Source organism: Camelus ferus, chromosome 11, assembly GCF_009834535.1.
Source record: "Camelus ferus isolate YT-003-E chromosome 11, BCGSAC_Cfer_1.0, whole genome shotgun sequence".
NCBI lineage: Eukaryota > Metazoa > Chordata > Mammalia > Artiodactyla > Camelidae > Camelus > Camelus ferus.
Window position 1 is genome coordinate 15,294,146 of NC_045706.1, and position 26,995 is coordinate 15,321,140.

The following is a 26,995-nucleotide window of genomic DNA, read 5'->3' on the forward strand; positions in this document are numbered from 1 at the left end:
ACTGATAAAGGTAATTGAGGTGACTGGCACTTACTTTCTAGGGTGATCTCACAGTCTTTATGGTCTGTGACTTTCGTTCATTTATTTCTTCTGCAGATCCTGAGATCCTATCATGTACCAGATACTGTGCTAGGGACAGGGGACACAAAAGGGGATGGAAAGGGTCCTTTCCTTAAAGAGGCAGTCTAGTAGGAGGAAAGAGTTATATAAACAAATAAGCGCAACCAAAAACAGGGAAGGGGAGAGGGGAGAGGCAGGGAGGGGGGATATGGGGAGGAGGGGAGAGAAAGGAAAGGAGAGGAAAGGAAGGGGGAGGGAGGGGAGACAGCGAACCTATCAGTACAGTGATGCAACTATCTATGACACAACTACCTGTGTGAGTCTCACAGAAGAGAGCTTGGTCAGTGGTGCCTGGGGTGTTAGGAGAAGAGGGAAGGCTCTATAGAAAAAACACCAGAAAGCCTGTAGAGACACGACCTTCCCATCTTTATATCCTCAACAGTGGCAGCAAAGGTGCCTACATTTACTGTGCATGCTGGGCCAGGCTGAGCTCTTCACACACATTAATTCTCAAAACAAACCTATGAGGCAGATATAAACAAGGAAACGGAGGCTTAGAAAGTTAAAGCAGCTCTCCCAAGCTCATGCAGATAATGCACAGCAGAGCCAGGGCCCCATCTCAGGTCTGACTGCAAAACCTGAGCCACTCTGCTATGCAGTCTTCAAATATTTGAATTAATGATCAAGGACATTTGAAATCCATGTTAGAAGATATTTCCAGTTCTCTTTCCAGATGCTCGGTGGGACTGCTCTTCCCAAGCTCCTCAATGTTAGGTGTGGTCATGAGACTTACTTGGGCTGATGAAATGTGAGTAGAAGTGATATGTGTCACTTCTGAGAAGTTTAAGAGCCAGTGAGTGACTCACCACCTCTCTCTCTGCCAGGATGACTGGCCAAGATCCAAATGGTGGCTGCTGCATCAGCCTGGGTGGCAGAGTACTGCTCCCCAGCAGACCTCTGTGAGTGAGCAAGAAACAAACCTGTCTTGAGCGACCGAGAACCTGGGCTGCTTGTTATGTTAGCACAGCCCAGCATGTCCTAACTAGATGGGTGTTACGAGGATGGAGAATTTGGGAATGCGCATTCTGTGACCTCCAAGGTTACCCCAAGAGAGATGTTATCACTTACTTTTTCTTTGGTAGTCTGCCAGAGTCCAACAGGAGTGCCCATATCTGATGAGTCCCTGCCATGGCTATCCACAGAATGTCATCGGTTTGGATTTCAGGACCTTTATAAAAATAAACAAACACTCCCAATTATTTCAGAAATTTAAATTAAGGGAAGACAGTAGTATGTTTATAAATCATTGATAGAAGAAAATTAAAATATTTGCAATGTTTTAAGTTGTTGTTGAAAATTTTCCATTTTCCTTGTGAAAGGACTTCTTTAGACTTAACAAATTTACCTGAAAATTCACAGAAATCCAAAGTATTCTTAATCTCTGGGCACAATGTTTTAAAATATTTGATTTCTTATTGTATGTGATACAAGAAATGAGTTGACACATACTCTCCAAAGAAACTCTGGCAGTCAAGTACCTAAATTACATGCTTTAGGAACAGTTCTTCGAACAATTTCTCATGAAAGAACTGTATCTTTTAATAGTTTAAGAAATGTATATTTCCACCACAGTACTAGCTTTTAGACTTAGACTCACATCACTAGTGGTATTAAAAAAATCTACTGCTTAATTGTGAAACTTTTTCAGCAACATGCCGTTGATATGCAATAAAACTAAAAGTACAATATACAGCTCTGTTTCTAAAATAAATAAATAATTTTCTTTTTTAAAGACTGATACACAACCTACTATAATGTGACAAGGCTCTATTTCTCAAATTAATTCTATTGTTAAAATATTTAATTCTTTTAATTTAAGCTGTATTCTGAGGTTTACATGTAATTGAGACATTTTAACTAAAATAATTTAGACAGACATATCTTATGCTAAAAGGAATGTCTTGGTAAGTCTATTTTATTTGTACTTTCATTAACTTCAAATAGTTGTGTCCATAGGAATTTTTCTTCCTTAACTTGTATTACTTTCAAGTCTCTTTCAATTTAACAGCAACAAAAATAATTCTCTATGGTCAATAAATTATAGTTGCCATGTGCCAAGCACTTTACAGAGATTATCACTTAGATTTTCTCAAAAGCCCCAGAAGACAGGTATTGTTACTAGGCCCTTTTTACAAAGGACACTGAGGCTACAGAGGTAACTTGCCAGGATCACAGAGCTACTAAATGAAGAAACTGGAATCTGAATCCAGGCAGTCCAGCAGAAAAATCTATTTCTTTTGGGGGGGGGGGCGGTACTTAGGTTTATTTATTTATTTTTACTGGAGGTACTGGGGATTAAACCCAGGACCTTGTGCATGCTAGGCACGCACTCTACCACTGTGCTACACCCATCCTTGAAAAATCTGTTTTTCATGTTGCCTCTTTCTCTGTGTTAATTGCTGTCATTGTGAAATCTAAAGGAAAGTAGCTTACTTCAATTTAATTTTTCATGTTCTAATATTTTTATAAACATAAATTGTATTAAAAGTAACAACGGCATCCATATATTCTGGGGGACTCAGTCTCTGCTTAACCTCTTTAAAGCTGGATCAAAAGCTCTTCATAATTATAGCCTTTTATTTTGTTTTGCCCCTTCCATGTAAAGACAAAGCTTGAAGGTGACCTTCCATAAGCCAGAAGAGAGCTCTCACCAGAAACCAATCATGCTGGCACCTTGACCTTGGACTTCTAGCCTCCAGAACTGTGAGAAAATAAAATTCTGTTGTTTAGGCCACCCAGTCTGTGGCATTTTGTTATGGCAGCCAGAGCTAAGACATTCCCCCTGAGAACAGAAATGAGACAAGGAGATCTGCTATCAACACTTATTTAGCATCATATGAAGGTCCTAATTTGTACAGGGAAGAAAAAGAAGCAAAAAGCATAAAGATTAGAAATACAACTGTAATCATCAGAAGATGACATGGGTTTAAAGCCTCTCTGCTCTGCCCAAGGAGAGCTGTACTGGCATATACAGGAGTGAAAGACCAAATCAGGTCTCCATTAGCTACTTCTTCAAACAGGCCATCTAGTTCACCCAGGGTCTCCTACACAAAGGCCAGCGCTTCGTAGTGATAACAGCGTGAGCATCTGTTTGATCTTGGTCTCTGTGTACTATTTCCTTAAAAGCTGGACGTATGAGAAGAAGTGCGAAAGCAGAGGCTGTGTCAGGTCAGGATTCAGGTGTTTAGGATTCTATACCTGGATCGATGAGGACGATGATGATGGGGGCGTGGTGGTGAAAATGGTAACCATTCAGAGCACTTCCTATCTTTAAGGCCCTGAGCTAATAAGCACTTTATATGGATTATGTCCTCTAATTTAATGTTACCAAGTCCTATTATTATCATCTCCACTTTACAAAGAAATTGAAATTCAAAGGGGTTAAATAATTTGTTGGTATTCACACAGCTAAACCTGGAATAATCCATTAGTGAGTCAAATTCCAGATTATGAGTGTTCTGATCAGAGTGAAGGAACTGCAGAAGTGAGCCTGTGCTCTTCTGGCCAGTACTCTGCTTGGCCTGGTCTCTTTTCCCTCCCTTCTGCCTCTGCCCCCATGGATTTCGCTTTGGCTTTAAGTACCCAAGTGCATTTTAATGTGTGACCAGAAATAGGGATCTGGTCAAACATAACCACGGCTTCCGACCCCAGGATGTGTGGCTAGGTTCACTCCTGCCCTTCCCTCCCTGCAGCCTCTCACACAGCCCATGGCCAAGTACTCTCTTACAGGTATTTGCCCCGGTCCCTTGCCTTTCCATTTTTGGTTTGGTTCAGCTTATCAACATCTCTTTGTGACCTTGAGCACAAGAACCTTACAAAAAAACAATGATAATAACACTTACATAGTACTTTCTATGTGCCAGGATCTATTCTGAGTACTTTCCATGTATTAATTCTCATAATTTCATAGAAAGTCTTTGAGGTAGGTACTTTCAGTATCCAATTTAGATGAGGAAATTGAGGCATTAAGAGACCGAGTAACTTGTCCACAGAGTCACACAACTATTAAGATGTGAAAATAATTAGAATCCAAGTGGTCTGGCCCCAGAGTCCAGGCTCATCAGTTCCATGCTATGCTGCCACTTAAGAAGTTTTTATCCTGCCTAATCATTTCACTGAGGGCTGAAAAGAGTGTTCTTGGAAATAAAATGAGAGTTTAAAAAAAAGCGGGGGGTGTGGTATGGCATTTATAATATCTATCAAACTGATAAGAGTCATATTAATAATTTACACTGTTCATCCTGGATTTTGAAATGTAAAGTATATACCTGTATCACCAAGTATGGGTATTTTGTTCCTTCTAACAAGTATTTAACAATCATAGAGCTTACAACTTTAAATTAAGAGTGCAGTTAGTATCACGGACTTTGGATAGTCACAAACTAAAAGGACAATGTCATAAGATAAAAAGGCTTTGGGAGTTAAGTAAGTATTTTTAAAGGCAAAACCCTTCATAATTATCATAAGGACTAGTGAAACAGTTTCTGAAAACAGGAATAATATCAGCAACTGAAGAATGAAAATGAAAAGAAAATTACCTGCAATCCTGCTTATAAAAATTTTCTGTTATTTTAAGCAACTATGATCGAAATAGATCCCACTGACTAGAACCCTCTTTATGGCATCTGTGAAATCGTCTATTAGGGTAAACTGATTTTTCTACAGTTTCTAAACTTCCTATGAAACAAAGCCTTAAGCCACTGGGATAAAGCAACAAAGTCTATCACTGCCACGGCACAGGAAAAGCCCAACTATGACTGGAGAAAGAGAAGAAAAAAATCTCTCTCCCTCTGGGGGAGGGGCAAGGAACTGTCTCTGGCCAAAGACCCCACAGTGATACCAAGCAGAGATTTCCCACTGCTGGGGGAAAGCAGGAAACTCTTCAAAACCACTCACAGATACAAGGCAGAGTTTAGCTGCCAGAGAGAAGGAACAGGATGGATGAAAAATCTCCCCCACCTTGTTTCATGGAGGCCCAGGCACACGGGACCTCCCTGAGATGAGGGTGACCAGAATGAAAGAACACTCGCTCAGCCCGGACACAGCCTAGTACAGAAGATGGCAGCAGTCTATCCCTCGAGAGAACCACTCTGTGGCTCAGCTGTGGGGGGTCACTGAAGCTGAGGGTGGAGGACTAACACTGAGAAAAACCCTCTAGCATCCAGGCCCCCACGCTTAGGCAATGGCCACCTGCGAGAGGACTTTCAAATCTCAAACAGAACAGACAGAACTCACAGCAATGATAAAATCCAAATCCAGCTCAGCTTCAAACTAAATTGTCTCAACCTCCTCTATATATGGTTCCACACAAGATGACTGGGACATAACAAAAGATGACAAGACACACATAAAACTAAGGAAAACAAAAACAAACAGAAAAACAAAACAAAACAAAAAATACCCCATTTTTAAGAGACAAACCAATCAACAGAAACAGACTTAGAGATGACATGAAATTTGGATCTGATACGGACTTCGAAATTACTGTGCTTACTACGGTAAAGAATCTAGAGAAAAAGGTGGCTGAAATACCTAAATAGATGAGGAATTTCAGCAGATAGATAAAAATCTCTAAGAAACAGCACAATGGAAATACTATTTAAAAAAAAGAATATCAGAAATGGAAAATTCCTTCAATAGGCTTATCAATTGACTAGACACAGCTGAGGAAACAATCAATGACCCTAAAGAAAAATTGACAGAAATCACACACACTGAAACACAAAGAGAAAAGAAGGAGAAACTAAAAAAACCAACACCATCATATGTAAGAACTGTTGGATATAATATCAGAGTCTAACATATGAGCAACTGAAATCCCAGGGAAAAAAGGAAGGAGCGGAAAAAACATTTGAAAAGGTCACAGTTGAGAATTTTCCCAAATAATGAAGGATATCAAACCACAGATTCAAGAATCCTACACAGGGTAACTTATCAGTCAAACTGCTGAAAACCAAAGAGAAAATCTTGAAGGAATCCAGAGAAAAAACACACTTTTTACACAAAGGAACTAGGAAAAGAATTAAATGGGGCCTCTTGAACAAAGCAGAGAGAGCACAGACCTGATATGCATTTTAGAAACATGGCAATGTTTCTGCTGAAAAAATGAATTTATCGGAGTTATTCTTGATTATTTTTAGTGCATTATGAAGTCCTGACCATATTTAGACTGATAATCAAAAATGAACAAGGATGAAAATAACTTTTGTAAAAATCACTTTATGTCAATTACTTTCATGCTTTTATCACTGTAATGGCACAATCAGGTTAAATATTCAGGTACTATTTAAAGTACAAACATACATACATTTACATGGTATATATATTTAAAATAAACAGAGGTATTTCAAGTCCCTTTCCCTAATATCTTCTTGAAGTATGTTGAACTGAGTCTCATGGTAGGGTTTGTCTTTGTTATTTTTCACTCCCTTTACCTGATCTGTTTTCTTTATTTTTTAAGGTTTAATTTTTAATTAAACATGCATTTAAATGGATAAATGTTCCATATAAAGTTTAATGACTAAACAACCATGTACACACAACCTAGATGAAAAAAGGGAACATTGTTTGAAAACCTCCAGCACCCTTCTATGAGCATATCCTCCCCTCTTCCTAGAAGGAACTAACAGTCTAAAAATGTGTTTTTCACTTTCTTCTTTGATTTTTAAAATTTTATCATATCTGAATGGGTCTCTTAATGTATGATTGGTCTTGTTTGTTACTAAACATTCTATTAAAGGAGTCATATTATAGGTCTCTTTTGTAACTTACTTTATCCACTCAACAGATTTCCTGATACTTGTCCATGCTCCTAGGCGTAGCTGTGGTCCACTATTTGCACTATACAACAGCCTTATATGATACCACAATACCTAATCTATTTTTCATGTTTTCTGCCTGACAGCTCCATCTTCTCTCATATTCCTAACTAGAGTAGAATTTCAGAAATATCCTATGTAATTCTTAAAGTAGTAAAAAACGTAAACATTTACAAGAACAATTTTTCTCAACCACAGTCCCCTTCAAGTTGCATTTAATCACACATCTGTTTAAACCAGTTGTACAATTACATAATTTAAATATATACGAACCTATTCAATATGAATGCAAAAAGGAAACTGTCTCTCACAAAGTTGAATATTTTGGAAAGGCTTTATAAAGGCAAATAGCTAAGTCAAATTATTTAGATGTGGGAAGACAACTGGAAAGACTAGGTTTAAAAAATTTCAGCCCTCAGATTTCTTTGCAGGTGTTTTAAAATTCTCATCACACTTTAAAGGAAACCAAAACAATACATTTTGAGTAGTGTAAGACTGTCAGCGGACACAAGAAGAAAAGACTTTGGTCCTACTCAAAAGATTGGTTAAAAATGTACATTTATAGTTCTTAAAGCATTTTTAGTTTTATGATTCCCAGATTTAACAGATTTTTTTTCTATATTGATCAATTATCATAGCCAACCACTTCAGTAAAATATTCTACTGGATTTATTTACTTCTATTTTTATTTCACAAAGTATTCAGGTAGCTTACAAAGAAACAAACCCTAGTAAGATAAATTTAAAATAAGAAAGTTGAAGCAATAGATAAATAGGGCAGAAAAGAAAGATTCAGTCATACTAATACTAAAAAAATCACTGTCATGTTTCCATTAAACTCTGCTAAAGATAAATTTGTCTCTAAGTTTCCTAGCAATCAGTATAGCAATGTAAACACAATCAGTTATGATATTCAAACAAACTTGATCCTTAGGAAAAAGTATAATTACCTACAACACAGAGATCATGGAAAAAAATTCTCCAGTAGATAATCAGGTTATTTATAAGATAATAACTGAAATTAGCAACAACGCCTTATAGGAAAAACAGTTAACTGTGTTTTGATGAAATATATAATGTGAAACATACACACATATGAATGTAAGTGAATATAGAATGTATATGTGATGATGTATTTTTTCAGTGAATGACGACGTGATGACAAAATATAGTTGACTACAAACAACTGTAAGGAGAGCATGTATTCTATCATCCAAGTTCCCCACACTCTGACAATACACATTAATCCAGCATTAGATTTCACAGTGATTTAAAGCAGAAGCTCTTAAAGTGTTTTTGGATAATATACTACTTTGAAACTCTGATAAGAATCTGACCAATTTTCCCAAATCTTAAATAGAATTCCTGGGAAATAATAAGTACTTCACAAAGCCTAACTACGAATGCCTTGGGCATATAACTCCCAGCAAGCTCAACACATCATTAAAAGCACATGGCTCTGCATTTAACTTACAGCTTAAAATAGCTTCGCTCCCGGTATTTGGCAAGATACAAAATAAAAAGAAATAACAAATTTTTTTCTTGTTATGAGAACTCTCAGGACTTAACCACCTTAACTTTCATATATAACATACAGCAGTGTTCATTATATTAATTATATTGCACAGTAGAGCCCTCCTACGTATGTATCTTATAACTGGAATTTTGTACCTTTTGACCACCTTCATCCAATTCCTGTCCCAGTCCCCCTGCCTCTTGCCTTTTTCTGTAAGTTTGTTAGTTTGTTTTTTTAATTATAACTGACCTACAACATTATGTTAGTTCCTGGTACACAACATAGTGATTCGGTATCTCTATACATTACAAAATGATCACCATGATAAGTTTAGTTACCACCTGTCACCAAAGATATTATATTATTATTAACAATATTCCTCATGCTGCACATTTCATTCCTGTGACTCATTTATTTTGTAACTGGATGTCTGTACCTCTTAATCTCCCTCACCTATTTCACTCATCCCTCTGCCTCATTCCTTCTGGCAACCACCTGTTTCTTCTCTGTATCTACGACTCTGTTTCTATCTTGTTATATTTGTTCACTTGTTTTGTTTTTCATATTCCATATATAGGTGAAATCATACAATATTCGTCTTTCTCTGACTTACTTCAGTTAGCATAATACCATCTAGGTCCATCCATGTTGTCACAAATGACAAGATTTTATTCCTTTTTATGGCTGAGCAGTATTTCATTGTACATATGTAAAATTTTTTTAATTGTTCAAAAGAAGCTATCATTCTTTAATACAATTTTTAATAATCCAAAAAAGCTGCCATTTCTTGATTTGTTTTTCACACCACAGCAAATAAAAAGGACATTGTTGAAAGGCAGAGTTCGTGAAAATCTTCTGAAATGCTGGAACTATAAATCCTTCCAATTCAAAAATATTCAGACTACCTTAACTGAAAGTGGCAACTAAGGTGAAATTCTTTAACAATAGAGTAATATATACTCTACCTTGTGTATAAAATATAATATGTATGTAATGTTATATGTTATATATAATGATATATATCCTCTATCTTCTATATATTACTGCTGGCTTTGTTGTTATGCAACTAACAAATCCCAAGTCATAGCTATAAAAACAGAAAATAAACAGCAACAGAAATAATCCAAATGAATGTTCCCATAATATTTTAAAAATCTGACTTTTACTTAACAAAATTTACTTACATTTAGTATCAAAAGTTTACATACCTGACTTTCCAGAAACTACATCCCAAGGGGAACTAATGGGCTGTTCTTCTCCTTGAGCTCCACCTTCTTTATCTGTACCTTGAATTCCAATGCCAGCCACAGTGCTCACCATCTCAGCTTCTAGGTCAATCTACAGAAATTAGTATTTGTTTTATGCAGTGCATCTATTTCCAATAGAACATACAGAAAATATATGCAACACAAAAACATTAAGGAGAAAAAGCTTTAAAAAAAAAAAAAGGCTAATCAAGTACAAGGTGTCCTTGTTATTGAAATGCTCAGTCCTTTCCATTTCCCTACCCATCCACTCCCCAACTTTCCTCTTACCCCTCTCCCTCATCATGCCTCTACAGAATTGGCGTTGATCTCAACCAAAAAATATTTTAAAAGGTGAAATTTGAAAATTTAAAGCAAAATTGAGAAACACACTTTTCTTAAAATGTATTTTAATTATGCTTGGCAAGTAACTGACACATATAGAGCTTAATATGTGCTAGGCACTGATCCAAGAATCATCCATCCATCCTCATAATAACTGACTGTGATTTTGATTATTGTAGAGGTAACTGAGGCACAGATCATTAAGTAAGATCCCAAGATCCCACAGCTAGTAAGTCAAGGATCTTGAATTTGAATCAGTGCTAGGTCTACTACACTATATTGCCTCAACTTCATAAACCAAGAAATTAATGCATTCTACTGAAAAAGGATACTCTGGTTTCATCTCCTGAGACTCTTCGAACATTTTATCATGAAAAATTTCAAACACAGAGAAAATCTAAAAGAATCTGGCACTAAACATCCATATATCTACCACCTACTATCAACAGTTCACTGACTTGCTTTATCACATATCATATCCAATTATCAATCCCTCAATCCATTTACATTTTTTGATGCATTTCAAAGTAAATCATAAACATCAGTACACTGGCCCTAAATATTTCAGTATGTTTACCATTAACTAGAGTTTCATATTTTTTCAGAGCTTTTTCCTTTCTTGAGGCAAAACTTACAACAAAGTACGCAAATCTTGAGCGTATCATTTGATGAATTCTCAGAAATGCACAAACCTGTGTAGCCCAATTTAAAGCCATAGAATGTTACCTTCATTCCAGAAAATTCCCTCACACTTCTTTCCAGTCATTCCTGACTCTAGTGGCAAACAGTATAAATTTTTTTTTTAACCATCATACGTTATTTGTAACTTTCCTAGGATTCCAGATAAACGGAATCATACAGTAATTATCTCTTTTGTGTGTGGTTTCTTTCATTTAAAATGTTTCTGAGATTTATTCATGTTTTGGTAGCTTCTTCATTTTTATTGCTGAGTAGTATTCCATCAATGGAGTATACCACAGTTCATTTATATATTTTGTTACTGACAGACCCTGGGCTGTTTCCAGGTTGGGGCCTTTAAATAGAGTTGCTATTAATATTCTTGTGTAAGCCTTTTTGTGGACATGCTTTCAGTTCTCTTGGGTACATACACAGGACTGTAATCGCTGTGTTACAGGGTTAAGTATGTGATTGGTTTGATTGAAAACTGCCAGAAGGTTTTCTCCAGTGGTCCATCATTTTCTATTTGCACCAACAATGCATGAGAGTTCAAACTGCTCCACATCCTTGCTACCCTATGGTACTGTCAGTCTTTTTAATTTTAACTATTATAGCAGATACACAGTGGTATTTCATTGTCCTTTGAACTTACATTTCCTTTTCAACTCATGATGTTGATCACTTTTCCATGTGCTTTTGGTCATTCTTATATCTTCTTTTGAAACATGTTCAAATCTTTCACTCATTTTTATTACATTATCTTCTCATTTTTCAGTTGCAGAAGCTTTTATATTTCATGGATATTAATCCCTTCACAGATGTTTTTCTGAATTTTTGTGACTATTTTCTGACCGCCTGTGGCTTGTCTTTTCACTTTAACAGTAAACCTTAATAAGTAGAAGTTTCAAATTTAGATAAATTTGAATTTATAGTTTTCTTTTGTGATTATTGTTTGTGTCCTGCCTTTGAGAAGCCTTTGCCTCCATGCAAGTCACAAAGATATTCTCATATGTTTTCTTCTAAAAGCTTTAGGATTTTAGCATTTACTTCTGGGTCTATGATGTATCTTGAATTGATGTTCATATATGGTGCGTGAAGTAGGGGTCATGTAGGTATCTAATTGCTCAAGCACAATTTGCAGAAATGACTTTGCTTTCTCTCGATTACTTTCATGCTTTTTAGAAAATCAAACAACTGCACAGGTGTGGGGTTACTTCTTGGTCTTCTTTTTTACTGATCTATGTATCTGTCCTTGGAAGTATAACACTGTCTTGATTGGTATACAGTATAGCATTAGTATATGGTATAGCATTGTGGTAAGTCTTGAGATCAGGTTGTATAAGTCTCAACTTCGTTCTTTTTCAAATATTTAGATATAATAATCCTTTGTTTGCACTTCCACATAAATTTTTGGACTCCATTTGTCAATATCTACAAAAAAAGACTGATGGTATTTTAATTGGAATTGAACCGAAACCATAGATCAATTTACAGAGAACTGAATCTTAATTTTGAGTTTTGCAATCCAATATTGAATTAATTTTTCCTCAGCAAAATGATAGTTTTGTAATTTGAAGAACTCAGGACTTGTACGTATTTCTTAAAATTTATTCTAAGTATTTTGTTCTGGTTGCTAAGTAAATAAAATTTAAAAACTCCAACTTCCAGTTGACTGTTAATAACATATAAAAATATAGTTGATCTTTTTATACTGACTTTGTATTTTGCAACCTTCCTAAATTCACTTATTAGTTCAAGTAACTGTATAGATTTCTAAAAAGTTTTGGTGTACTTGACTTGTCACTGGCAAATAAAGACAGTAATTTTCTTCCTTTTCAGCCTATTAGCCTTTTACATCCCTTTAATGTCTTATTACAATGGCCAGTACTTCCAGTACCATGTTTAATAGGCATAGTGAGTGGGGATCCTTGCCTTGTTCCCAATCTTGAAGGAAATGCATTCAATACTTTGCATTAAGTGTGGCTGTAAGCTTTTTGTAGATGCCCTTTACCATAGTAAGGGTGTTCATTTCCATTTCAAGTTTACTAATTTTATCATGATTAGGTATTGAATGTTTTCCACTGTTCTTCTGAATCTAGTCAAGCAATCATGTGGTTATTATCTTTTATTCTGTTACTATGGTGAATTACATTGACTTATTTTGGTGATGTCCTCTTGCATCATTTTTAGTAGCTGCTCTATAATCTCCTGAAATTGTAAAGAATATCCATCAATGTAACTTTATCTATATTTTCACTAAACTCAAAACCTGCAAAATACAATCTCCAAAAATACAATAGGCAGCTAGGGATGGGCCTTTGAAACAGATCTTGATTTAAGAAATGCATCACAGAAACTGATGGGATAATAAAAAAATTCCTCTTGGAAAAAGCCTGGGCCCAGGTGACGTTACAGGGGAGATTCAATAAATGTTCAAAAATCGCTGATTCCTGTATGAGACAAGTTATTCCAAAAAACAGAAAAAGAATGAAAACTAACTCCTTTGATGAGGTTAGTGCGACCTTGATTCCAAAATCAGGTGAGAACAGTACAAGAAAATATAGAGCCATTTAATTTATGAACATGAATTTTAAAATACTAAATATAATTTTGGATAATCAAATCCAATTTGACTTTTTAAAAAATTCATGATTAGGTAAGGTTTATCCCAGGAATAAAAAGATGGTTCAACATCAAAAATATCTATTAATACACAATTCATCACATCAGCATGCTAAGGGCGAAAAACTATATAATTACTTTGATAAATATAGAAAACACATTTAAAAAATCACATAATAATTCTTAGTAGCTAGGAATAAAAAGAAGTTTCTTAACTTCATAAGCATTTTATTTTCCAAAGCTATAGAAAATACCAAACGTGTGGAGAAAGTTTATATGCATTCCATTTAAGATTATGATCATGACAAGACACCCACTATCACTGTAAGGCTTGAAAGCAATATAATAAAAGGAAGTAAGAAGTATAAAAAAAAGGGAAAAGATAAAACTGCCATTTGTTTTCTTCAGACAATATAATTACCTATATGAGAAACAAACAAAAGTTTTCGCAGAGATGAATAAGTTGATCCTAAAATTCATATGGAATTACAAGGGATTCAGAACAGTCAAAACAGTATTGAGAAAGAAGTGGGAGGGCTCATACTTTCTGATTTCACAACTTATTAAAAGTTATGGCAATCACAACAGTGTGGTACTGGCATAAGGACAGATACATAGATCTATGGAAGAGACTTGAAAGTCCAGAAATAAACCCATGCATGTATGAGTAATTGATTTTCTAAAGGCTGCCAAGACTACTCAACGGAGAAAGAATCGTCTCTTCTGTAAATGGTTCTGGGATAACTGAATATCCATATGCAAAAGAATGAAGTTGGACCTTACCTCATACCATATAAACATCATCTAAAAATGGATCTAAGACCTAACTGTGAGAGCCATAAATATAAAACTCTTAGAAGAAAACACAGGAGCTAACCTTCATGACTTCGGATTTGGCAATGGATTCTTATATGACATCAGAAATATAAGTAGTGAAAGAAACAGATAAATTGGGAATCGTCAAAATTTAAAACTTTTGTGCATCAAAAGACATGATTAAAAAAGTGAAAAGATGACTCACAGAATGTGAGAAAGTATTTGAAAATCACATATCTGATAAGGAATTCATATATAGAATATATAAAAAGCTCTTATAACTCAATAATAAAAAACCACAAATAACCCAACTAAAAAACTGGCAAAGAATCCGACTAGACACTTTTCAAAGGAAAATAAACAAGTGGTCCATATGCATAGGAAAAGATGCTTGACATCATTCCTCATTAAGGAAATACCTATCACAACCACAATGATAGGCCACTTCACACCTAGTAGAATGCCTAGAATTTTAAAAATGGAAACTGATAAGTAATGGTGAAGATATGGAGAAACTGGAATCCACATATACTGCATGTAGAAATGTAAAACAGTGCAAAGGCTGTGATTTAGCAGTCTAGTAGGTTCTCAAAACGTTAAACATAAAATATAAAACATATGAATCAACAATTCCAGGACTTACACACCTACCGAAGAGAAATGAAAACATGTCCACACAAAAATATGTGAATTATTCATAGTAGCCCTAAATTGGAAACACCCTAAATGTCCATCAACTGGTAAATGGATAGAGAAAATGTGGCTTATTCATGCAATGGAATGCTATTCAGTGATACAGAAGGAATAAACTACCAACATGTTACATCACTGATGAACCGCAAAAACATTACACAGAATGAAAGAAGCCAGACACAGAAGACCACATATTGTGTGATTCTATTTATATGACACATTCAAAAAATGCAAATTTATAGAGTAGATTAGGACTAAGGGTGGGAATGGGGGTTAACTATAATTGGGCATGGGGGTTCTTACTAGGATAAAAATGTTCTAAAAATGACTTATGGTTATGGTTGCACAACTTGTTAAATTTAAAATTCGTGAATTATATACTTGAAATGGGTGAACTTTACACTGTGTAAAATATATCACAATAAAGTTGTTAAAACACACACACAAAATACTACATGTTTTATAAGGTCACATACAAATAAGAAGAGTGAATTAAACATATGAGGAAGGCTACCTATAGGTGTATTTATGTACAGGGAATGGCAGGGGAGATGGGAATAGAGATGAAGAGGAATTTACAAATTAATAAATAAATTATTCTAACAAGACAGGTCGGCATGGAACACTGATGCTCGTGAGCTGTAAGCGTAGGCGTACGATCAATCTTCTGCAAATGAGGTCTTAAACAAACGTAAAATACAATAAATATTTTTCTATTTTTTAAAGAGGGGAACAAATAGTAATTCTATCTCATTTCTATTTTTGCAGACACTGTCATAAAATATAAAAATGATTTCAAGTAACCTGTTTGCTATGATAATTATGCTACTTAAAAAATATCTGAAATGCAGTCAATAGACCAAAACTCACTAAGTCCTAAAGCAAGAGAAATAATGTACAATGAAAGAAGAACAAGTACTCCCTGTATGTTGTGGGTTAAACATCTTACTACTTCAATATCCTGTTAGAAATCTGAGACACTATTACGAATTTTAGAAGCACAGAACCCAGAAAAAGATAATGATAAAGAAAATATGGACCTTTAAGTAGTTAGTAACATAAAACCACTTTTTCCCTAAGTATACACCATTAACTCATTAGTCCTATGAAAAGTTCTTACTAAAAAGGGCTCTTTGGTCCAATAAGTTTAGAAATACTGCACACACATCCCCTCACTTACGTATTCAAAATATATTAGCCTGTTAAAGTCTCTAAGAAGAAAAGTGTCCAAGACTTTCAAAAAATAAACGTGCTTTAATTTATACATCCACAAAACCCTTTTTTCATGTAACATCTTTTCATGTTAAGAGGAACAAATGCTTTAGAAAATGTTTCATTCAACAGATATTATTTGCTCATAAATTCAGTCAACAAATAATCTATTGAACACCCACTGTGGGCCAGGTGCTGTTCTAGGTGCTTAGGATTACAATAGGAAAGAAAACAAATTTTGTGTCCTTGTGGAGATTTACATTACAGTGGTCATTTTATGTTCTATACATATTTTTCCTATTTTATATGTATATATATGTAAAATTTATATAAGTTGATAATTCTGTCATATAAATAGGTAAAAATATTGAGAGAGAAAATGGCAAGAAAAGCAAAGAAGCACCTAAAACATGTTTAGACAGAATGGGTTAGATGAACTCACTTATTTTCCAAATAGATGGCAACTTAAAGACAAATGGATTATAGCCAAAATATTAATCAGTCAGGAATGTTTAAAATAACTAGGTATGTCTACAAGGGAATACTATGCAGTCATATTCATATGACTAATACAGAAAAAATAAGTTAAAAAGAGAATGCAGAAATTTTATATGTACATTATGATACCATTTGTTAAAAAAAAAGATTCTCTAGAGACAGTCTTTTCAATATAAATTTATTTGGATATGAGTAGAAAATTTCTGAAAAGATACTAATTTAACAATGGTTGTTACCCCTGGGGAGCTAAATAGATTATTAGGGAGCTAAATACATTATTAGGGGACCTTTTTACCTTTAGGTATTAATCCATTTTTAAAAAATAAGATCACATATTACTTTTACAATGAGACAAAAGAAATTTTAAGACTAACTGATGGAGAAGTATTCCCAAGCAAAGTATAAGAGCTGAAGGAAGGCAGGAGTGGTATGTTTTTTTTTTTTTTTAGGTTTGAGAAAATTTTACTGAAAAAGGACAAAACATCACTTCATAAACAGTGGTTTGGACAATACCTCAAAATGAAGAGCTTTTGGGTGATTAGGCACACGACTCTGAGATAAAGGATTAAAAAGGGGACTTGATGGGTTTGTCTTCTGTGACAACTACAGGGTAACACACAGAACAAGACACCTAAGAATGAAAATAAAGTAAGTACCTCTGAAAGAAGTTGAATGAGGATGATCTGAAGTATTTAAGCAACACCCTCTCACTTCAAATACTTATGTAGCAAGTAAATAAAAGTATTTCTGATTAGAAGTATTAAAACTTTACTTAAAATGGAAAATTACCTTTCTTATAAGGTGGTTTTCAGTATCTGCCACATATATGATATTATTCATTATGGCTACACCCTGTGGTGAGTTAAAAGTTGACTCTGAAAATACTCCATCTTTTCTTCCAGGGTTGGGTCCTAAAAGACAAGAGAGATGTAAGACAATACATTTCCACTTAAAAAGTTATCTCAAAGCAAAACCAAGCAACCAACCAACCAACCAAACAAAACCCAACCCAAAAAACCTGTATTTAAAGCTGGGATTTTAACATAAATTAACATGATACTTCCACCTAAAAACTAAAATGTTTCCCAAGATACCTGTTTTTCTCAAGAGTAAATTTTGCTAATGACAGGGCTTACTGGATAGTGGTTATTAGTACATTTTAGTAGTTTATATCAGAAGAAATTACTTTAAAAAGCATCTAAATTACCTATTACCTAGACTCAAAAGAATTAAAAATAATTTAATTGTTTAGCTTCTGGCTGATGATTTTTAACAACTTTGGAAGGTAGACTCCTTCCATAATACAATGACAATTATAACTCTTCCCTTCAATACACATGTCCCTACAATGTCACCGGCAATTTCAGTGGGTTCCTAGATTCTGAGGACCATTCAAGCACTTCTTAATAGCCATGAATCCCAAGTTAAAAATCCTTCATATTTCCTATTTCACTTTGCCACAAAGTTCTCTAATACCTCATGGAGACTTTAAGAGAGACAAAGAGTTATTCTAGCTTAATAGCCTACTTCTCAGCTTTTAAATACAAGTGGAGTTTAACAGGTGGAGAGTACAAAGCATAATAAAATATAATTGTTACTTCTGAGACCAGAGGACAAGCCAGTCAAAGCCTCTAGATTAGCATTCCTACGTGATGCTCTGCAGAACTCCATCGTCCCAGGTGTAAGAGAGGGAGCATAATGTAGTGGCCAGGAACATGAATTCAAGAGTACAACAGACTTTCCAGCAATTTCTAGCTGATGATCTGGGCAAGTTCTGTTAGGTCTCAGTTCCTCTTCTGTAAAATGGAACTAATCATATAACATAACTCATAACATTGTGAGGACTAAATAAATTAATACAGGTAAAATGCTTGAATAATGCCAAATATATAAATGTGTGTGTGTGTTTGCTATTTTTACTATTATTAATAATACTGTTGTTGTTGTTGGCGAGAGCTCCCTGGGGAAAAAAAAAGTACTGTGATCACTTCAGATTGGAAAATACTTTTTACTACTGTATGCTATAACCCTTCTCATATTTTCATGAGGTACATTAACAGAGTGAAAGATTTGAGTACAGCGACACCACCATCACCAAGAATCTGTTAAAGCACATCTGACCAGTATTTTCTGAGTGTATCTGACCACAGAATTCTTTTTTTAAATTGTAGAATAACTATTAATTTATCACAACAGTATTCCTAGAAACATGTTTGAGAAAGGTAGCTTGCTGCTGGTTTTTCTCTGTTCAACAAAGAATATCCATCTAAACTACTCTGAAAATTTTAGGATCTATTAAAAACTCTTTTTACCATTTAAATTTAACTTGCTACAACAGATGCTTTTTGAGTAACGATTCTCACAACTGCCTGTTATAAACCAAAATATCAAGTTGCCAAAGCAAAATAAACAGCATAAAACACACACATACTCACAGGGGGAGGGTATAGCTCAAGTGGCAGAGTGCATGCTTAGCATGCACGAGGGGTCCTGGGTTCAATCCCCAGTACCTCCTCTAAAAAGATAAATAAATAAAACTAATTACCTCCCCATCAAAGTAAAAAATAAAAATAAAAAAAAACACGCATACTCTCTAACAAAAACAACAAACATGAAATATAAACAATCAAGAGTGAAGGGAATAATCCCTTGGTATGTTAAGAATAGCCCCAGAGCTCAGGAATAAGATTAGTTTATTTGCATCAGGAATGAAGATATCCCTACTTCATGTACTAACACAGCATGTGTGACTAAAACAAGACTGCAAGAAGATGAATTACTTTTCTCTTTAATATGTTGTTAGATGTAAGTTCAGCCTGGATGAACAAGATTAATAATGTACTTAACAGATTTTATTAATTATGTAAGATGTCAATAAGAGCCCTTTTTAGATCTAAGACCAAGGAGATATGGAAGAAAATGATCTATGCGTGTATGATACTTTTATTTTGCTACAATCAAAGGGAATGGATTCAGAAGTATGTGTAGGTTCTTGTGGAAGGAGAAAAGAGCATAATGGTGTAGAAATCCTAGGTTATTTACTTTGTAACCTAAGTCTCAAGTTCCTAGGGTATTATCCTAGTCATTAAAAAGATATGGCTATATTTGATGGAAAGTGAAATACAACACCCTCCATTTAAAACACCTGAAACCTAAAGTGTATATAACACTTCCATAAGACACAGTAAGTGTGGTAGTTTTTTGGAAAAACAAGATCGGATATATAAGTATAACTGAAAATTAAACTAAAGATTTTCTCCTTTTGACCTCAGTGAAGCTCTTTGGGTATTTGTGTTTGAGAGAGTGAGAAGAGATTAATTCAGACACCATACATTAATTACCAAAATTTCTGATGAAGTTAAAAGCCAATGTATAGTGCCTTTCTGTAATTAGTTCTTACTTACAAATTTCAATTTTAATTCATTTCCTTGACTTTTTTTTTTTACTGTAAAATACATTATGTATCATAATTAGATGTAAACTTTACCTCCAATGCTGTACTGAATTTGTCCATTCTTCCAGACGACCAAAATTCTATGATGTCCAGTGTCCGCTATTACCAATCTATTGGAAACATGGTCTACTGTTACTTTGCCAGGAAACAGCAATGGTGAAGGTGGCAAAGAATCCTTATAGAGTTTGATTCCAATTTTATTATCTCTGATCTGTCCTCTGTCTTTGTAATACTTTAAAGCTATTGAAGTATATAAAAATAATTTATCTTTATGTCCCTCTCCAATCAAAGAAAATAACATGTTTCCACGAGGTCCAAGTATGATCAGAGTTGGCCAGCAGGAGACTTCTAGTTCTTGCCAAAGGCTGGCATCTGCATCATTAACCACAGGGTGGGTGATGTTGTATCGAAGAACAGCACTCTTAATGTTATCCACGACTTTTTCATTTGGAAACTTAGCTGAGTGAACACCAACAATCAGAAGACCATCTAAATGGAAAAAATTACAAGTTAAACACCACGAAGGATTAAAGTTTAAGTATCACCATCCACACATTAGGCTTTGGGTCACTAATAAATGTAACAGTCAGAGATAAAAAAAAAAAGGGAAAAGATAGAACTAAATTGATGTTTTCAACTGCATTTAAACACATGTATAAAACACTAACATTTAAATTTCAGTTCAATCTTGACAACTGCATAAAACACATATGATCAAAATCAGGTGGCTATTTCAAGGTTAAAACTCTCCGTGCCCTTTACCTAGATAAAGCTTTTAGAAAGATGTTGAAATTTTGTAAATTTTTTTCCACCTGTTGTAAGCCCCTCTGAAATTCACAGTGACTATGACTGCTTTTTGTGGTTACTTATTGTCACATTATCGTCTTAAATTTTTCTGACCTAACTACATTACAGATCAACAGAATGAAAATAAACAAAATATTTCCATAAGTTCTTTGATTTACTTAAAATTCCTATTATATAGTTCTTAGAACAAATCTTACTGTAGATAGCAGAACTGCTGAAAACAAAAAACAACATATTTATTTTAGTTAATCAATATAGTACGTTGAGAAGATAATATAGGAAAAAAAGTAAGAAGTGTTAAGCCAGATTCAGAGAAAAAACTCACTATCAACTGCCAAGGTAGCAGAGGTAGTAATAGTTATGTAAATCAGAATCTCCCAACATACCCATTAAAAACGATACAAACCAGCATGAAGAAAAAATAAAACCACACAAATTGGGAGGTGCAATTACCTTACACCCCATCCTTCCGTTACAACTATTAACTCTAAGCCAAAACACATATATACACACAAACAGGACTGAGGACTGAGAAAAGAAAACAAAAGGAGGCAGATTTTTAGACAGGGGTCAAAACTTGGAAAAGCAAATTACATGAGGGCGAGTTTCCAGTTTTATTTTGTTTTGTTTCCTCTTTCATGGCTTTGCACTGATGATGGGCCCAGGGAACCAGTGGAACAGTTTTAAAAAATCTACTATACATGGAACTGGAGTCCTAGAAGGAGAGGAGCCAGACTGAGGCAGAAAAAAATATCTAAATAAAACCCAAACTTCCAAAATTTGGTTAAAGACATAAATCCACAGAATTCAAGAAGGTTAGCACACCCCAAGTAAGATAAATTGAAAGAAAATCATATCTACACACATCAAAAAGGCCTGAAAACCAAAGATTAAAGAAAAAAACCCACAAACATCTTGAAAGCAGCTGCAGAAAGAAGACAACAGTGGTGAGTGGTTACTTGGAGATTAGGTAACAGGGCGGTGGGGAGGAGTGGGAAAGACTGTGTACACTCTTACACTAACACCACGCTCACAACACTGCTGACACCATACGTGTGGGTTCTCTTCCCCACACTAAGCAACAGTGACACCAGGTGGGTGTCCAACAATTCTGACACTAGCCAGTTAACACAGATGTCACTGGTTAAGGGCAGTCACTCACTAGACTGCCCTCCCACTTCAGACACCAATACCAAGCAGTAGGTCTCCCCAAGCTACCCACACTTCCGTCCACCTTGGCTACAAATCAGAGATTCCCATGACCCTTCCCTTGGACTTGATTATTTGCTAGAACAGCTCACAGAACTCAAGAGAAACAGTTACGTTTACCAGTTTATTGTAAGAGTATGATAAAATATACAAATGAACATCCAGATGGTAGAGATAATACAAGGCAAGGTATGTGGGAAGGGGAACAGTGCTTCCATGCCCTCTCAAAGCCTTACAGTATCCTAGCACCTCCATGTACTCACCAACATAAAAGTGCTTTGAAGTCTCTACCTCTGGGATTTTTATGGAGGCTTCACCAAGGAGGTGTGATCGACCGATACCTCCATTTCCAACCCCCTTCTCCTCTCTGGAGAATGGGGGGTGGAGGGGAGGGATGAACATTCCAAGTTTCTAATCACGGCTTGGTCTTTCTGGTGACTAGCCCCATCCAGCAGCCCACCAAGGATCACTCTGGGACAAAAGACAATCCTACCGCCCAGGAAATTCTGAGGAATCTAGGAACTCTGTCAGGAACTGGGGTCAGAAACCAAACATGAGGACAAAAGATGTTCCTAGTGCTCTTACCACTTGAGAAATGACAAGGGATTTAGGAGTCCTGTGCCAGAAACCCAGGGCAGAGACCAAACGTATATATTTTCTATTACTTCCCTCCTTTCTTAAAAATTTAAAAACCCTCTATTTATCAACTTGAGTAAAAGGTGAAACAAAAGTCAAGATTACAGAATTTCTTAAAAAAAAAATGAAAATACTGTGTATCATAATTTATGGGATATAGTTCATGTATTGACAGAAGAAAATTTACATCCTTCATTCATAGCCTTAAACATTTTTATCAATAAAAATTAAAATACATGAATAAGTTTCCCACTTAAAAAATTTTTAGGAAAAGAACAGACTAAATCAAAAGAAAGCACAAGAGAGTGAATGATAAAGATAAGCCAGGAATTCATGAGGTACAAAATAAAAAAAAACAAACACAAAATTAAACATTTATTCTTGATTTAAAAAAATAAAGAAAACAGAAGATAAACAGGAATTGATGGATGTTTTCTTTCAGTAGGAAAGTTAAGCTTAATCACATTTATTGATGCAACTGGTATGTCTGATCTCAATTCTTTCATATTATTCTATATTGCAATTACTGTGTATATTATATTACACTGACTATGTTTCTCTATTTGGGGTGCCCAGTTTCCCTTTTTTGGCTGGAGGGAGCAGAGAAGGTTTATTGCAGGGCTGAGCAAGGAAAACAGGTGGCTTATGCTCGAAAAACCTGAACTCACCCATGGTTTTAGGGGAGAAGTTTTCAAAGGCAAAATTTGGGGGAGTGCTGCAGGGTGTGTGACCTTCTTTTGATTGGTTGATGGTGATGTAACAGGTCAATATTACAGGAATCTTGTGCTTAGCCTGAAATTGTCATCCTCCATATGTACAGTCAGAGCAGTAACCATCTGCTGCCAAAGTCCGATGCCCTTCTGCAGACACTCCCGGGGAGATGCGAGTCCTGCCAGGCTGGTGGGCAGCATGCTCAGTGTGGGTTCCATATGCGTGGTCCCAGGGTCTGGTGCTGGCAGAGTCCTGTGCAGGGCTGTCTCTCCTGCACCTGTGTGTCCTTGCAGCTCTGTCAGGAAGACCCCCGCCCTGACCCCAGGCGGCTCTGGGGTGCTGGGGTGTCCGGGTCCTGGCAGGGTCCTGGGAAATGAGGGTGTGGGTGGCAGTCTGTCTGGTCAGTGGGTTGCTTCCTGATGGACCTAGCTCTCCATCTTTGGGGCACGTGGAGGGAGAACCTCCTGGTTTCCTCATGGTTGGGGGTGCGCAGTGACAGGTTCCAGCTTGACTGTCACTTTTTATCGTATTATAAAAGTATTAATCTCATCTTTTCATAATCTTTTACTATCTGGTCTATCATTTTTAAATAGTATCCTTTAACTACCACTTATTGCCTATGTAATAATCAATAGTCTTCTATTTCCCCTCTCCTTTTTCTTTTCATCTCTCTTTAGTTACATTCTTTTTAATTTTGTCAGAATACCTGACTTCGTATTATTCTTTTACCCTTGGGCGATGGACTTGTATTTTGTCAATGTAACTAAGTTGGAACTGTTTTCCATTATTCTATTCCCTGCCCAGTTCTGGGTTATCCTGGACCAGGAGCTACTCTGCGAGAGAACTAGAAGGTGTAAAAGGAAGCAGCAGCCATGTCCTCTCTTGCTGGGCAGGCTGGTGCAGGGCCCTACCTGCTACAGCAGTTCACACACCTACAGCTTGTCTGCTGGCTCACCTTGCTGGTTGTAGGGCAGCAGCTGGGTCCCGTAGCTGTACCAATTCCTGCCAGATCTCCACTGTCAGCTTTCCAACTCCTGGGCCAAGCGAGGTTTTAGTTCCATGATGAAGGGAACCAACTTATTCTTCTGGTCACTTCATTATTTAAGCTGGAAGCTTACATGGATTCCAGTTCATACTTATGGTTTTAGTTCATGCATGCAGCTTGTAGTTTGCCCATGTTCTCCCCTATTTCATATCCATCTTTCCTTTTCAACTGCCTGACCTGCTGACAGCAAGTTGAGCACTTGACACAGAAGCAACAGCCATATGTAGACTAGTTAAGCAGCTCCCAAAATTACATCAACTAGTCAACATCAATTAATCAAGTGACTTCAACAAATCCTTATTATTTCTCATTACTCCTAGTGGTCTTTTTTTCTCTCATCAAATTCTGACTGATACATCAAAACTCCACATCCTTGTTGGTCTTGGCTCTACAAATATATGTATGAAGCCTTCATTGTCTTCATTCATCCATCTGGAGTCTCCTTAGTCACATCTGGTTAGAATCTTCCTCAGGCAGGTTCACTAGAAAGGAAGGGCACACATGCACAGCGTTCTCTGAGTTCCTGGACATTCAAAACTGTCTTCCTATAACCCTGATTGATTCTTGAAAGGCAGCTGCTTGGATATAAAAATCCTTGGTTTGTACTTTAAGAATCTTGGAAATGTTGCTCCACTGTTACGTGGGAGAAGTCTGTCCAGTCTAATTTACGTGTCTTTGGAAGTCATCTTTTCGTGAGGACTTTTTCTTAAAACATCTTTAAAGTGTAATAGTTTTACTGGGATATTTCTTAGGCTGTTCTGGGTCAATTTATCTGGTAGGCCCTTTCAATATGTAGATTTAAGGTTCCTTTTATTTCTGGAATGTTTTCTTGGGTTCTAATTTTAGGTATGAGTTCTGGTCAGTTCTTCTGATTTTCTTTTTTAGTCTCCAAGTAGTCTTATGTTGAACCTCCTCTACTTGTCTTCCAATTCAATCATTTCCTCTCGAACCCTTTTTACTTTTTTTTTAGCTCCTTTTCAGTTTCTAAGACTGTTTTTATACGCCTGCTTTAGTTCAATGCTCCTTATAACATTTTTGTGTGAAATTATTATTCCTTGGGCACCTTGTAATTTAGTCTTCATTTGTAATATAATCCTGACATTTTCCTTCTATTTCTTTTCTGAGTTCAATCAACACATTTTTTTTCTCGGTCCATTTCTGTTCTTAGTTTTTAAATTTATGATTCAAGCTGTTTTTTCATTATTCCTAAATAGTTTTAGAGGATATGTAATTCGATACATAGGACTGTGTTAGTTTTTTTTTTTTTCAACTTTCTGACTGAGAATTTTCACCAGCATTTCAACTTTGAATCATATTTTCAGTTTTTTACAATTTTATAGAGATGTGATCTGTTTTTTAATAATCCTAATCATTCTTTGGACAGAGCTCCTAGTTTGAGTGTTCCCTTTTTCTGTGCAGTTTCATTTTCAGATAGCACTGTTGGAAGGAGGGGTTAACATGTATTTTCTCTTTTGTTTCTGCAGCATCCTTAACCTTTCCATCTTATTTTCCTCTTTCCCTTCAGTAGACTATCTCCAAGGGAAACCACATTCGTTTCCAGCTTCTCTGAGGCCTCTGTTCCCAGTCTCACACTCTTTTTTAAGAGTTGGCACTATGTTCTAGTATATCCAAACATGTGTTCAGTATTTTGCACTTAGTGTTGGAGCTTCTCTTTCTGCAGGGAAGGGGGTTACTCTGCGTTTTGCCCAAGTCCTTTGAACCACTTTATTTTTTCCATGGAGTCTTTAAGCCTCCCCCATTCCTGTTCTCAGCGCCTGCAGGCTAGTAGCAGCAGGATCTTTAATGGAGTTAAGTTTATTTCTCAACTTACAGGTAATTTGAAGGCCATGATATTCTCTGTCTCCTAGTGTTGCTGAACATAGCATCAGGTGTGGTTTTATCTACTCTCCCTGCTGTTTTTATGCCTGGGGAGGGGGAAGACAAACTGGGAGAGTCAGAATTAGGTAGCCACCAGTGTCCTCCAAACCCAGAAGTAGCAGAGGTAGATTCTTATTTTTAACACCGAGTTTATTGAGATATAATTTTATTTTTTACTTTGATAATTTGTTAAATGATTAAATAAATATAACTAAGTCTTAAAACCAACCTCTTACTTAATGGAGGAAAACTAGAAGTTTTCCAGTAAGATAAGGAACAGGGTAGAAATGCCCACTGTTTCCACTATTTAGCAATGAGTTGTAAAGATGTTATTAGACAACAAAATTAGCCAAGAGAAATCAGTTAGAGACAAAAGAACTGGAAATTTTCTTTGCAGATAATAGGATAATATGTTAGGGAAACTCCAGAGAATCAATTATAAGACAAACCCAAATAATAAAAGACTCAGGAACTAGTAGAATAGAAAGTCAATATAGCAAAATCAATAGCCTTTATATACCTACATAATAACCACCTGGAGGATATAATAGTAGACAAAACCCCTTTTACAATAAATAACCATAAACATATGAAAAGAGCTGTTCAACTCCACACTAAAATGCAATTTAAAACTACACCAAGATACCATTTCTCATATTCTAGATTAGTAAAAATTTAAAAGCATGTCAACACA

The 26,995-nt window shown here is 35.7% G+C and overlaps 1 protein-coding gene across 1 annotated transcript in view; it reads right to left on the minus strand.

Annotated features, from left to right (window-relative positions):
- The window catches only part of NHLRC2 (NHL repeat containing 2), a 50,894-nt gene that overhangs the window by 14,112 nt on the left and 9,787 nt on the right, over window positions 1-26,995 (minus strand). The window contains exons 3-6 of the mRNA XM_006183494.3: window positions 20,049-20,504; window positions 17,351-17,472; window positions 9,662-9,791; window positions 1,189-1,288 (exon numbers count right to left, since the gene is read on the minus strand). Of these exons, the coding sequence (XP_006183556.1) occupies window positions 1,189-1,288; window positions 9,662-9,791; window positions 17,351-17,472; window positions 20,049-20,504 (808 nt within the window). The remainder of the gene's footprint in view (window positions 1-1,188; window positions 1,289-9,661; window positions 9,792-17,350; window positions 17,473-20,048; window positions 20,505-26,995) is intronic.